This window comes from Pholcus phalangioides, unplaced genomic scaffold, assembly GCF_987345545.1.
Source record: "Pholcus phalangioides strain wild (caught in Gottingen) unplaced genomic scaffold, Ppha-v1.0 ptg000011l_1, whole genome shotgun sequence".
In the NCBI taxonomy this organism is placed as follows: domain Eukaryota; kingdom Metazoa; phylum Arthropoda; class Arachnida; order Araneae; family Pholcidae; genus Pholcus; species Pholcus phalangioides.
In genome coordinates this window covers 53,969,711-53,983,643 of record NW_028301604.1, presented here as the reverse complement: position 1 = coordinate 53,983,643, position 13,933 = coordinate 53,969,711, and the positions used below count along the sequence as shown (strand labels likewise).

At 32.3% G+C, this 13,933-nt stretch overlaps 1 protein-coding gene across 1 annotated transcript; it reads right to left on the bottom strand.

Moving 5' to 3' along the window:
* Nucleotides 1-1,203: 1,203 nt before the first annotated feature.
* On the bottom strand, nucleotides 1,204-13,642 carry LOC149080568 (uncharacterized). The gene is made up of 2 exons (XM_089238665.1): nucleotides 12,790-13,642; nucleotides 1,204-1,714 (listed from the first exon to the last, which is right to left on the bottom strand). The coding sequence occupies exons 1-2, from the start codon at nucleotides 13,520-13,522 to the stop codon at nucleotides 1,464-1,466; spliced, it is 984 nt and encodes a 327-aa protein (XP_089094791.1). The 5' UTR covers nucleotides 13,523-13,642; the 3' UTR covers nucleotides 1,204-1,463.
* Nucleotides 13,643-13,933: the final 291 nt, after the last annotated feature.

Here is a 13,933-nt window from a genome sequence, read left to right as displayed (position 1 = left end):
CAGATCACTTCAATGATCCGCGGCACATTTACGATTACTTAAGTGACTTGGGGTGATGTTCCAGATCACTTGATCATCCCGCGGAACACTTCCAGATCACTTAAGTCACCTGAGGCACATTTACAGATCACTTAAGTGGTCCTCACTCCCCAAAAGCTTGAGCATCCTTGCAGTAGAACTTCTCTTTTCCGGACGGATCCATAATCTGGGCACTTCTGCTGAGAAATTTTTTTCTCAACCGGGATTTTGATGTTTTACCTTTATCCAAATTCTGTTCGGCTTTTTCTTTCACCCATTTTCTTTGTTTTTTTTCCGATTTAATGTTGTTGTCCACTGCTGTTTTGGGCTTCTCGAAAAGTGGAAACAATAATGACACTTACGTGTCGCAATGAAAGTGATTTTTCAAAAAGTCAGCTTGGATCAAAAAAAAATTTCTTTCTTCATTTCATTTCTCCACCTTGTTCAGTTAACCTTCGTGTTTTAGAATTTGTTCAGCACTGTATTATTTTCTGCGATTATCTAAGTGAATTTCCAAACATACCAAAAATGTCAAGTGATGTAACGCTGTAAACGGAAATGTAACGCTTCAAGTATGAGTGAGAAAATTGAAAAGTTTAGAACGCCAAACATTATTAATAGGAATGTGGAATCAAAAAATCTAGCATTTACAATCTTCAGAAACAAAAAAAAATATGCATATATATTTTCAAACCAAAATTATTAGTTATTTCTCGAATCAGAACACAATGCCTACAAAAAAGAAAAATTAAGAAAAAGAGTGAAGGGATTTTTTTGCTCATTAAGTAGTTACGGTATGTAAATTAGAACTTATAGTTTAAAATTAAATTATCTGTTATTACAGGCATATGAATTATTTTATTAATTTTCATTAAAGGAAATTGTGAATCAAAGTGCTGGAAAAGCAATATATTACTGTTTCAAATTTGAAAACTTGGGAAATAAACAAAACTTTATCCATAATCTGGGATCACCTAGGTCCTGAGGGGCCGGATTAGATAAATTATAATATTATTAACCGTGCAGTAACGAAATATTGCATGATTCTAATGTTCATAATTGTGACTTTTAATTACGGAAAAACCTAAAAAAGCAAATAAGTTTAAAATAAAAAAAATGCTTACACGGGAATTTACTCTTATATGATTAAGTTTTTAGTCATTGTTATTCACGCAAACGCACAAACACGATATAGGTATATTTATATATACATATACACAATTATATGTACAATCAAGCCGTAGTCAAATAAAATGTCCGTGATTGCATATAGGCAGAATAAGCTCCTTGCCGAAATCGCAGCTTAAATAATGTTCATTGTAGAGTAACTAAAGTACATTTGGCCATTTGTATTTCTATTTGAGTCATAAAGATGAATCTTCGGCAGAAAATAGTTGAAAGTTTGATATGCTTTTTAAATATCATTTCTGATGATTCATATGATTTCAAAACCACGGTACCGTGTCTCCCAAGAAATAAGGTATTGTATGAAATGTTGCTGGCAATGGTACGGCGTGAACTCGTTGATGTGTTTTTACATGTTTCTTCAAATGGTCTTTCCTTCCAAAGCGCTTTCCACATAACCCACATGGATATGGTCGTACACCAGTGTGAATACGTTTATGCCTTGTTAGTTCTTCATTCCTGGTGAAAGTTTTTCCGCAAGTTGGGTTATCACAAGCAAAAGGTCTTTCTCCTGAAGAAGAAGGAGATGCATATTATATTTATGATACCATTGTTTCACATTTAAACATGAATATAATAACTTAGAAATATATAATTTTAGAACCTATAATTTGTATTCTGATGAGTTTTAAAGCATCATGAAATTTTATAATTAATTTTTCATTGTCAGGCATTTAAAATTATAATCAGGAGAATGAAGAAAACCCATTTGTGTGGTCAAATTAAGTTCGCTCGAAATGCTCAAGAAAAGTTGCTTATAAGCGATAAAAACATCTCAATCCCTCAACCGTTTAAGCAAAAAATACTTCCATTTATTATATTCCTTCTCGTCTTTTCCAACCTTCTCTTCGATTTCTATTAAGAGGTCCATTACAATGCTCTCAGAAAGAACAGATTTTTTTTTTGAAATAGCTTCTAAAGACATTTTTGTGCTTTCTTTCCCTCATTCACACAGCTTGAAGCCCTCCTTCTTACCGGTTCATGAAAAGTGACTTGGATCTTCAGAAAGCGGCCTCTGACCTTCTTCAGAAGGCATTTTTGAATAGCCAATTCATTCAAAGCCTTCTTTTCACTGCAGCAACTTAGGTGTAAATTATGAAATTGGCCGGACAATGTACTTTCAAAAGGGCTGCAAGGTCTTGCAACCCCATTGCACAATAAACTTTGGATGTAGCTAAAGCTATATCGCTTCTAGAGCTCTCAAGTTCAACGATTACAGAATCGAGAGCGTATCCCCCAATGCTCTTGAAAACATTGATTTATCGTTTTTATGGTCATATTTGTATAAACAAGTCACCATTAGTGAGTAAAAAAAATGTAATACAGGTTTTATATATTCGATGTTAAACAAATATTTTAACACAAAATGTCTTTGGAATAAGTTATCGTTTCCGAACACACTAAACATTCTTTTCCTTTCTAATAACCTGAACGTACAGTCAAACTTGGACATAACGACATCTAATAGACAATGGAATTGTGCCGTTATAACCAAGTTGCCGTTGTATTTACGTTGAGATTTTTAAAAAATTGGTGTGAAATTGTATATAATTAGATGCTGCCATAAAATAGTTCTTTAACCAGTCCAGTGTTTCTGACGTAATATTACGTCGGGAGTTGAATGGAAGAAATAGAAACACCATTCTTCACTGCTATTGTTATGCCGCGTGTGTGCGCCTATAACAAAGCAACCCAAAAACATTTCCTGAGAAAGATTAAAAATACGTTCTTTTTTCCACTCAAAATCTTCTTTTTTCTCCGCTGGTCTTTGTCTGAGAGGATGTATTTTAAAATAAATTCGTCGATAAAAGACTCGAACATATCATGGCAATGTATTTTTTTACTTATGATTTTCTGATCTCATAAATCATATGAAGTCCTGTATAAAATCACATATAATTCATTATTTTCTAATTCTAAAATATTATGCGTGATGACAATAGTTGTTGGTCATTTTTGACGTGATGTTATTGTACCTTGACTTATATATCTACTCTCATTTAGTTCAACTCGGTTGATTCGAATTTAAGAGAGAACAAAAAAAAAAAAAAAATCAAATCATGCAAATGTTTGAATTATCCGTTTCATTTAATACTTTGTCCGGCGTTCAGAGCCCCCCCTCCCCAGAGATGGGCGAAAGCTGCAGCAGCACATGATCCGAACTTTGACGGGCTCTGCACTTGCGAAATAGAATTTTTTTTCTAAGAATAAAATTATTTGTCTGCTCTTCATGTCTGACAATGATTATCCAAATTAGTAGAAGACTACGTTATACAATGAGATCTCGCGCTAAAACACCCTCCCCCCCCCCTTGGCACTGAAAACTTTTGTGTCATTACAGAGTGAAATACTATGCATTAAAGTTTAATACTATTATAAAAAGCTAAAAAATACTATTATAAAAAGCTAAAAAATACTATTATAAAAAACCAAAAAATACTATTATAAAAAGCTAAAAAATACTATTATAAAAAGCTAAAATATACTATTTCACGGGCCTAAAAAAAATGTCCGAAAACGGGGAAGGATCGTTATGGGAAGTTTTACTGTATAAGGAATTATAGAGAACACTATTCGTATCGTGAAGGGGTCTCACGTCTGGGAAGGGCGGCCCTGTTGCATCTCATCTATGCTGCTATGCATAGCTCAAGAATTCGAAAGCTCTTATCAAAACTAACTGATAAAAATAAATCTACACACTTTTCAATAAAAAAAATCGCATGGATGTTACATAAATATTCAGCCTTTGAAGGTAAATAAAAACATCAGGTCTTGATTACAAGTCCCTACTGAGAGCATATTATTCTTGTCTTTGATTTATGCGTTCTTACAAAAAACTGATGTTATTCATACAACTTTCAGGATCGGCAAAAAACTATAAAAATTCACCAAATATTCATTCATAAACGTCCCCCAGTTTCCGTGTACTGCATCTATACATTATCTATATATATTGTTGTTATCTTGTTACTTTACACCTTTTCTATTTTTATACATTACATCTTTATGCACAAATAGCATTATGAAAACCAGTTTGGAATCCATACACGAAAAAAAATCAATATAACTAGACATTTCTTTTTTTCCTCCTTATTACCGCGCATTAATGTAATCGTATCTTCCTTTCTTGGCTAATTTCTACTCAGAGAAACTTGAAATGCATTTCGTTTAAAGAATTGAGAAGATTTGTAATATTTTCGAGGAGTTAAACTAAATATGACTAATGCAAAAATGAATAAGCTTGCATCACTCCCCGGGTAAGGTTTTTGAGAATATTTTTTTTAGAAATCTGGATAGATGATAAAAAATGACAAATAAGCGTATTTTGCCACTCGGACGTGTTCCATGAAGTAGAGTCTAGACTGAATTCCTTAATTAAAAAGCAGATGACAGATGCACCGATTTAAAAAAGTTAGATATATTTGCAACTTGCAAAAAAGAAATCAATAGGGATCCACATGGTTTCTGAGAACTCTGCTAATGTTTGTATGGAAAATTTTCCGGAAGAAAATAAAAAGATTAGTAATCGACATTCGTGCAAAAGAATTCGGTTTTTATTGCAAAAGTTATCAACCGAAAAGGTGCGCAAACATTTAATCAATGTGTTGAATCCTATTTTAAGTTTCATGGGTATGATCCATATAAAATATATAAATGTAAGAAGAAAAATCAATATATGATTTTTAATAAGTTGCACATGTAAGTTTTTATATTTTAATAAAAAAACAGTAATATATCCTGTATGCGCTGGAGGTAAAGGGCACTATGTCGTTTTTTTTCAATAATGAAATAACGCTATTAATTTGCTTTATTTTCGTCACACTATACAGAAGTATAGGACACCAAGTCCCGTTTCAATAAATGCGTAACAGAGACATTCACTTTATAAAACAAGCAAGCTGTATAGAAAGATAAAAAAGAAGAAAAAAGAATTTAAACTGCTCTCCAGTGAAATTTCTCTTTTGTGACATGGGCCGCTTACTTCCGGCATACAGATATATTATTATGTACAGTGAAACTTCACTATCTACAACGATACTCGATATAACGATGAATCCCTCTAAAACAATATTTTTTCAAATCTTGTTTGGAATTGCATATAGTCTAATGCTAAACTCCTCTCGATATAATGATATCCTTTACTATGATAAATCAATCTCTTTGAAGAGATTTTGAAACGGCTGCAATGATATTTTTTGTATTTCGCTTAAAAATCATCACCTTCAATATAGTATTAAATTCCTCGCCAGTTTCTGTTCTTTCGAGGGCGGTTAATAACTTCGGTATTTTGCACTATCTACCTTCTGAAAGTGTTAATAAAGCTGCCGTGGAGCTAGCTTCTCCGTAGCACACAAAAGTGTTGTGTGGTAAACTACTTTACACAGAGAGAAACAATTAACTGAATTTTATTCATCAACTAATCAATTAGAAATTTTTGCTGTGAATAAACACTCATAAATGAATTTTATGGTGGTACTAACAACGTGCGCGTCAATTCAGAAGAGATGCAAATAAAAACAGCGTAAATTTGGCGACGCCTGATGATAATGCTACCTTTCGATGTAACGATAACAACTTTTTTGACGAATTTCTTTTCTTGGCCCGCAGAGTACCGTTATACCGAGGTTTCACTACTACATCACCAACACGTTATTTAATATTAACACAGAGTTTTTGTCATGCATCTATAGTGCATCATGTTTTTTTTTATATCGTTTCAATTCTGATAGAATTTTTCAAATTTTTAAATAACGTTATTGTCATGTTGGCCTATCATCAGGAATGTTGTGCTTTGGGACAAACGTTCCCTCAAATTTTTTATGATCTATGCGCGGCAAGGCAATCTGTCATACACACCAATGGTAAATTTAGGGATTTTGCGTGCGTGAAAGCTTTTTCACCTAGCTGCTTAGAAGGAACATTGTTTTGAGGCGATGTTAGGTGTCTTATTGAGAAAGACAGATGGTAGCTATAACGTTATTCCTCAATTTTGAAATGAGCATCACTTTGCAATTTCTTGATTATGCTTAATGTATGCTTTATGAAAAAATTTCATGATCGTTTGTTACGAAACGTTTCCAATTTTTGCTAATCATTCAAGAGTTACGGAGTTAATGTTCATATTGAAATTTATGATTTAAGACATTTTTTCCATAAATACAAGAGACGATAAAAATGTTTGAAATTTTGAATTACACCTTCATCCATAGGTTGAACAACGAATCAAATTCGTAAACTGAAGCATCTCCGTGGAACCGGATGAGTGAATATATATTAGAGGATACATAAAACCACTTAAATGAATGCCTGTTCTTAGTCACAAATAAAATCTTCACACACATTGTGAATAAAACTAAGAGGATAGTGAAATTTTCTATTGATTCTCTTATCCACCTGTTTGCACGATACGTGTAAAACGCTCGTTTTTTGTAGAAATTTATAAGTAAAAAGCTATATATGCATAATTTCTTAATGGAGTACACGACAAGCAAATTTAATGAAACAGTTAAACTTAATTTTGCAAACTACTCCAAAAGGATATTGTTTTCTTGGTCACAATGGTAAGAGTACATATGCAATTTTTTTGCTCTTGTTAGCAGGCCAAGTAAAAACGAATATGACCAAGTTAATACGTGTGTTTTGAAGTTTCTCAATATACCCCCATTATTGATAACATCCTCTCCAATTTATCAGGTAAAATGTAATTTTGTCATTTTAGTGCGCAATTTCTCTGTAAAGTCTTAATTTTTCTGTGGATAAAAGATTCACATGTTAGCTTTTAAGTTTTGAACTATTATGATGAAATTTCTCTACCAAACAATATTTGCTGACGTTAGATTTTAACTGTATCCCAGAGTGTTGTTATCTATGAGCAAGTTAGAGAGAGAGAAAAGCAATATACGGGTGACTAAGATTACGCACATGACTGTGATGCGAGTTTTCCTCTATTAAAATGAAATGAAGTCTTGAAAAGAAGAAAACAAAGACCGGGTCGAGCCTATAAAAGGAAGAAAAAGGGTAATTGCAATGAAAAAGCCCTGAAATCGCATGAGAAAGTTTTTAAAAAACTCCATCTAAAAACCGATTTTTTCAACAAGTTTGGCATGTGACGAGAAGTCCATTTGACCAGACAGTGAGCTATCCTACGATGAAAATCAGTGTGAAATATATAATGAGTGGTGGTTCTAGTTATATATATATACGAAGTTATGAGGTCATTCTTTTGTGGTTACTGTTAGATCTTTGGATGCGTACTCTTGGCCGCCTGCCCTGCGTACTCTTACCCAACAAGGCAGGAAAAAGTATGCATTCTCCCATTTTTTTAGAAAATTCGTAACGCATTTATTTATAAAGTTACCGCTTTTATTTCTTGTACCTCTATTCCTGATTCAATAAACTGTTTCGTAAAATTTTTGAAACTTAATCTTTCATGATTATAAAAAGAATCGTCCATTCTTTAATTATAAAAATACAAGCTTCATTTTTATAATCAAAAATACACTAAGTGTGCACCCTTAAACACCTTTCTTCTACGTATATACAGGTTATCGACAATATATGTTACTGTAAATGTGATATAAATCCGGTTATTACGCATAATGAACCGATTTATCATATTTACCGTAACATATACACTTATCGTTGTTCAAAAGCTAGTTCTTGAATTATTTAGCTTTAGAAAAGAACCTTCCAATTGTAAAAAATAATATTTTTCAAGTTTTGTCACCCATTATCCTAGAAGCTTTTTAGGTAAAAAAATATTTCTGAAAAACTTCCGAAATTTTATTTTTTATATGGTCTCCCTGGGTTATTAAATTATACTTGGATAAAAATCTTCATATACAACAAAAAGGAAAACAATGAAACAAAAAGGAAAAAAAAAAACCTTTCTCTTACGACAAATATTGACCAAGTTATAGCTAATTGGAGTTGAAGAATCTTTCGCTGAGAAATAAAGGTCATATATACAGATTTCAGAGGGAAATAATTTTGACTAATTTAATTTATTCATCAGAAGCACCCTCACAACTTCTAATGTTATGTTGCTGAATGTAATCTCAAGAAAATTATATAGGTTATTAGTAGGGCTGGTCCGATTAATCGGGTTGGTTAATCGATCAATTGCTAATCGCAGTTAAAAATTTTAGTTGAGTAATAATCGACTCGATCATCCGATTAAAATTCGATCAAAATTTTTATTCAAAGTTTTTGAATTGATTTTTTTGAAAAAAAACTGATTATATGTCTTACAAACATTAATGTTCCTTTACATAACATTTTGGATAAGTGGACCATATTTAAAAATATTTTAATCAATATTTTTTTATCACATTTTTCGATAAGCCGATTCAACGGAAACTGATGATTTCAGTTTCAAATCGAGTTTGATGGGTGTTTTAGAAGACAAGACCAAAATTTATTGTCTATGAACAGTAGTTTTTCGTATTCTCGGAAGCATCGGCTCCTCTCCTAAGTACTATTCGGGAGGAGTTTGTAGGAAAACAAGGAACAATATGATCAAAAGTAGTTTCGAAATCAGTGAGTAACCTGAAACCGATTTCTGGAAAAAAAACAAAAAAAAAACCACAAGATTCCAGGGAAGAAATTACAGGTTTTGATAAAATTATATTAAATTGATTCAAGCGGGCAGCCTTAATTTCTAATCTATTCCTATATTTGTTTACATCTTCCAAATTGGCGCGTGAGAAATGAATAAAATATATTTTTAATACCTTCTATTAATGTTATACGGTTACAAAATATATTCGATTAAAATTCGATCAATCAGTCGATTAATAGATTAAAAATTTTTGTGATGAACAGTTAAAAAGTTTAACCGACTCCCAGCTGTAGTTATTAGATATAAAATTATTACACATTCCCACAAAGAAATATTTCCTAAAATCAATGTTTGATAACGGCAAATTTTGGTCATAAGAGAATGAATTTAATATTGTTTAATACGTCATGCGTGAAGAATTCTTTACTAGAAATGACATATAGAGGAACCTATACAAATTAAATTTCGTAAATTTCTCGAAAGCAATTTTTTTACTTAGAACGGCTTTTACTATCATGGGTGACAACATTTGAAATTTTTTTTTTTTTGGAATTGGAAATTTCCTCTAAGAGAGAGGAGACTTCCAGTATATGTAGTACAGTATGTATGTTAATGAAAAAGTGATGAAATAATCATGCATAATCACCCCAGTTGTATCGGTTTAATAGATTTCACATCTATCACTTTTACGCATAATTATAGATGCTGTTGATGACTTTGATAAGTATGGAAAAATTCACCACCTACATTTAACCACTTATTAGTTTAGCTCACATGTGGTTCGTGAACTACACGTATTTTGCCATAAAAATTAAATTAAAATAAGCATAATGAAGATAGAAAACAAAAATTATTATCGGTCTTGTGATAGTGGCTTTCTTCCAGGTTTCCAGGTTTCAACATGTGTGAACAAAACCAACATTACGGGTCGAATTCATAACCTCTTAAACTGAAGTTCATGCATAATGTCCGGAAATCATACTTAAACACCTAATGTGGTAAATTCTCAGTGTATGAACAAAATTTATACATAGAGTTTTGTTGTTGCATCAAATTGGTCTGTGGTTATGCATAGTAAACCTTTATAACACATAATCACCATATTAATCACTTTTATACTATTTTTAGCAAATATATTTATTTTGTAAATGAGTACAGTGAAATTTCAAGACAACGATATTCTGTTGACCAAGAAAAAATATCGTTGTTGTGGGAGTATATCTACATCGAGAGGTATTATTATCACGCGTCACCAAATTTATGCTGTTTTGGCATCTGAACTTGAAAAGTTCAGCATTGTTGGTACTACCAGCAAATATTCTTATGAGTATTTTCCTGTCACACAAAAATAATTAATCAGTTGATTAATGATAAGATGCTCGTTTTCTAAGAACCATTCCAAGGCATATTCATCTCTTTAAAAATTAATCTATTCTTAAAGAGTTATACACTATTTCCGTGTACGTCTTCATTTGTTGTAGTTTTTGTTATTTTCCAGTAAGAGTTGCTTTGACTAGAATTCACATCTTTTTCCAATTAAATGTTTTTTTCTCAGAGTAGTAGCAATCGTGGATCGCGATGATCTTTAATTATTTAAAAGCATCTAATTATTCGACACCATTATCAATATTATTAATACCTTTTAGTTTCGCTTTAATGGTCAACTGATTTATTTTTCGTGCTGTTTTGTCTTATTCTTGGTAGAAAATTATTACACCGATAATCCCCAAAAAAAAAAAAAAAATTTGCTTAGTCAATTTATAGATTAAAAAACATGCGTTTTTATACGTTGTTGATGCATAACATAGAAACATAGCTGACATACATTATGTGTTATATAGTCGCTGTTAAATAATTCTACTGCTGAAAAACTTGGCACTGCCCATAGATATAATGTAACTACCTAATGTAATCTTATGTCTATGGCACCATCCAATCAAATAGCTTTAGCAAACTCACAACTATCACTCTTTTTATTCGATTGATTTGACAGATAATTAATACGCCAAATATTTGATCGCGGGATATTTTCTGTCGTTTCGGTAGTTAGTACTGTTAACCGCTTGGAGTTTTTTCACCCTGCGGAGTTAGTAACAGCGGAATTTCATCAATACTTTTTCGGTCAGATGGTGAAAAATACCGATGTTATTGCCAGCCTCAGCATAACAAAAACAAGCGAGAAGTTTAAAACTAGATTGAAGGCGATTATGAGCAAAATATAGAGAAATATCATTGTGGTCTATCAGAGTTTCTGTAAAAAATTTCGTTATAGAGAAATTTTCTTATCGTACAATAAGATATAGTTGTATCAATAGAAGTTTATCTTTAGATTAAACGTAAATACAAATAAGATTTGCAAAAATATCATTGTAGAGAGATTTATCGTTGTATAGCATGTCATTGTAGTGAGGTTTCAAGGTAGGCTACTTCATACATTTTGTAGTTTTAACTCAACTATTAGTTTTCACTTCATGATTTAAAATGCGTTTAAAAGAACCTTTCGCATTCTGATTCTATTTTTTTCACCATGATTAATGAATGAATCATAAAGCAAGAGAGATGGATAGATAATAATTTTCACACGAAGATATTTATTAGAAAGTTTCTTTTATAATGAGGCACAGAGTATTTTAATTTCTAAATGTCAAAATTTGAAAAGTGCCTCGATAATTTCTTTCCCAAAATTTTTATAATAAATACTTGCAGCGTATTCCATACACGTATTTCATATCAGGGGAATAATAAAAATGACTTTTATTCTCTCCAGCTTTAGCAAAAAGTGAATTTCATAATTGAAAGATGGGTATATAAGTTAGAACTTAACTAAAAATGACGAACTGCTTGCAATTGTAATTTTAATATTTACGTACTTCAGAAACTTGAAAGAGTTCTCGACAGAGACCAAAACTTGAGAAATAATGCTTTTTAATCTATTAAATTAATCAGTTATTTATCATGCTTATCAACTACTTTCATCTCTCTCTATCGCAAAAAAAAATCACCATCACCTCTAACGCCTAAAAAATATTTGATTGAATTCATTAAACTAGAATTCTAATAGCGCGATTTAAATTTATGAATTAACTTTCTACTTTGTGTAAATCAGTATAGTAATGATTGGAAAATGCTCAGTGTGATGAAGCAAAGTAGTCTCATGCAGAAACAAAAACTGAAAAATACTGAGAATTGAAAAAAAAGTTATATTGAAACGAACTAATATTTTTCTAATTATTCAAAGAATTCATCACAATATAAAATAATACTGTTAAAATTTATTTATCAAATACCCTCTAGGTCCCGTGTATATTTGAAAATACATAGCAAAAATACCTGATCAAAAATATATACTCGTTATACCTATTTCTTTTCTCAATTTTTTTTGGTATTTTAAAAACTACATGTACATGTTTTAGTGCCATTTCAGTACAAAATACGTGTAATGCAATATTTTTTTCTAGAAAGAGTTGATTCCCCTTGTTGGTGTCATTTTTGAGAACTCCTGAAATTTTACATGTTCAGAGATTTATAAAACCTCACGAAATTGAGGGGGGGGGGGGTTAAAAATAAAATCTAAGTAAAAATTCTCTAATTTTTCTAAATAAGAATTTATCTTTTTATGAATAACAATAAAATGAAGGCGAAGTGTATAGTTTACCTTTAATTAACCATTTTATCTGATTAAAAAATCTACTCTGATTAGTTAAATTGCTGTGCTGATGTATTGTTGTGAAGTTTGGTTTCATATGCAAGGTGAAACATTTCTGAGCATCAAAGAATTTGTAAGCACTAGTAAAATGAATCAAATATCAGAAATTTCTCACTAAAATTTGCCTGGGTGGGTTCATTAATTTCATTTAGTATTTTTCTTTTCAGACGAAAAATAAAAATTTATTTGGTATAACGAGATGAGCCGAATTTTTTTACTAAGCTTAGCTTTTTTAGCCCAAAAATGTAATACATCAGGTTTTGTTGCACTAAAGAATAACATACTATACTTTTTTTAATGCTGATTATCAATTTGTTACCTGTATGTATCCGAACGTGGCCCTTCAGCTGACCATTGTTGCTGAAGGAGACGTTACAGTGCGTGCATTGGAATCGCTTCGGTCTTTGCTTTTTCATCCTCAATCTAGGCATGCTGCCGTTTTCTAAAGCTGTCGTCACACCGGTCACTGCTTGTAGATAAAGAGAAGAATTTTCAGACGTGTCCCATAAGTGATTATGCAGTGGTTGTACCACTGGTTCAATTATTCCAGATCCCAGAGGATATCTGGATGTGGAAGCGAATGAAAACAACGAATTCGTGTTGATGATGCTATGAGGAATAACGGTTAAAAATTCGTTAATCTCTTGCGAATCACTTGTATTGGAACGAATAGTTTGTCCGTAACCCTGAGAATTTGATGTGTTTGCCACGGAAGTGAATGCGCTATCAGTTATTAAATGTTCTTTTTTTGAAAACCTTAACGAACTCTCATACAAGTTTAAAACAACATTTTTCATTTCCTTTGACTTTGTATCACAGTCTTCCGGTCTGCGTTTACATTCAATCGAAGTCGATTTCTGCGTTTCAGATTCGGGGGTAGAGATTTTAGTTTCATTTCTTTCTGTTTCACTATCCACAAACTGTTTCAACGATTGAAGTGGATCTTTAGTGGACTGAAGGTTTTGCAAGTTCTGAGATGAGCATTCCCCCGCATTAGCAGGAGTCCATGGTCGGAAAAGGGACGATTTTTTACGAACCTGTTTAAATGCCATTATTAGAATTCCAGTGAAAAGATGTGAACGCGTGGCTCATCAAAGAAACTCAGGCTCAAACACTCTTGATCCTCTTAAGAGCGGCCCACAACACTCAAGTCGGATCTTGTTTCTAAAGGCTATCCTAAGAGCAGATGGTGTAACTGAGTAGTTTCTATTCCGCTATATCTATTGAACAGCTTCCATAATGATGAATACACTTTGCTGAACAATACTACGGGGTTTAGATTGGCCACTTGCCCCGTGGGGGCCCCGATCAACAGCCCCTTTACTGCCCCCCTTTCACTCCCCTCAATGTATGCACTCGTGATGGATGAGCAAACACACCCCTCCCTCTCTTATGCCCCATTTTAGAGTTGGGCTTTTCAGCAAAAGAGAGAGAGAGAGAGACTCACTTTTCCAACCCATACA

Coding starts and splice junctions, on each gene's coding strand:
- LOC149080568 (XM_089238665.1), bottom strand. CDS start 13,522: ATGGCATTTAAACAGGTTCGTAAAAAATCGTCCCTTTTCCGACCATGG. Junction 1,715..12,789: donor CCACGTTCGGATACATACAG/GTAACAAATTGA, acceptor CTTCTTCTTCAG/GAGAAAGACCTTTTGCTTGT.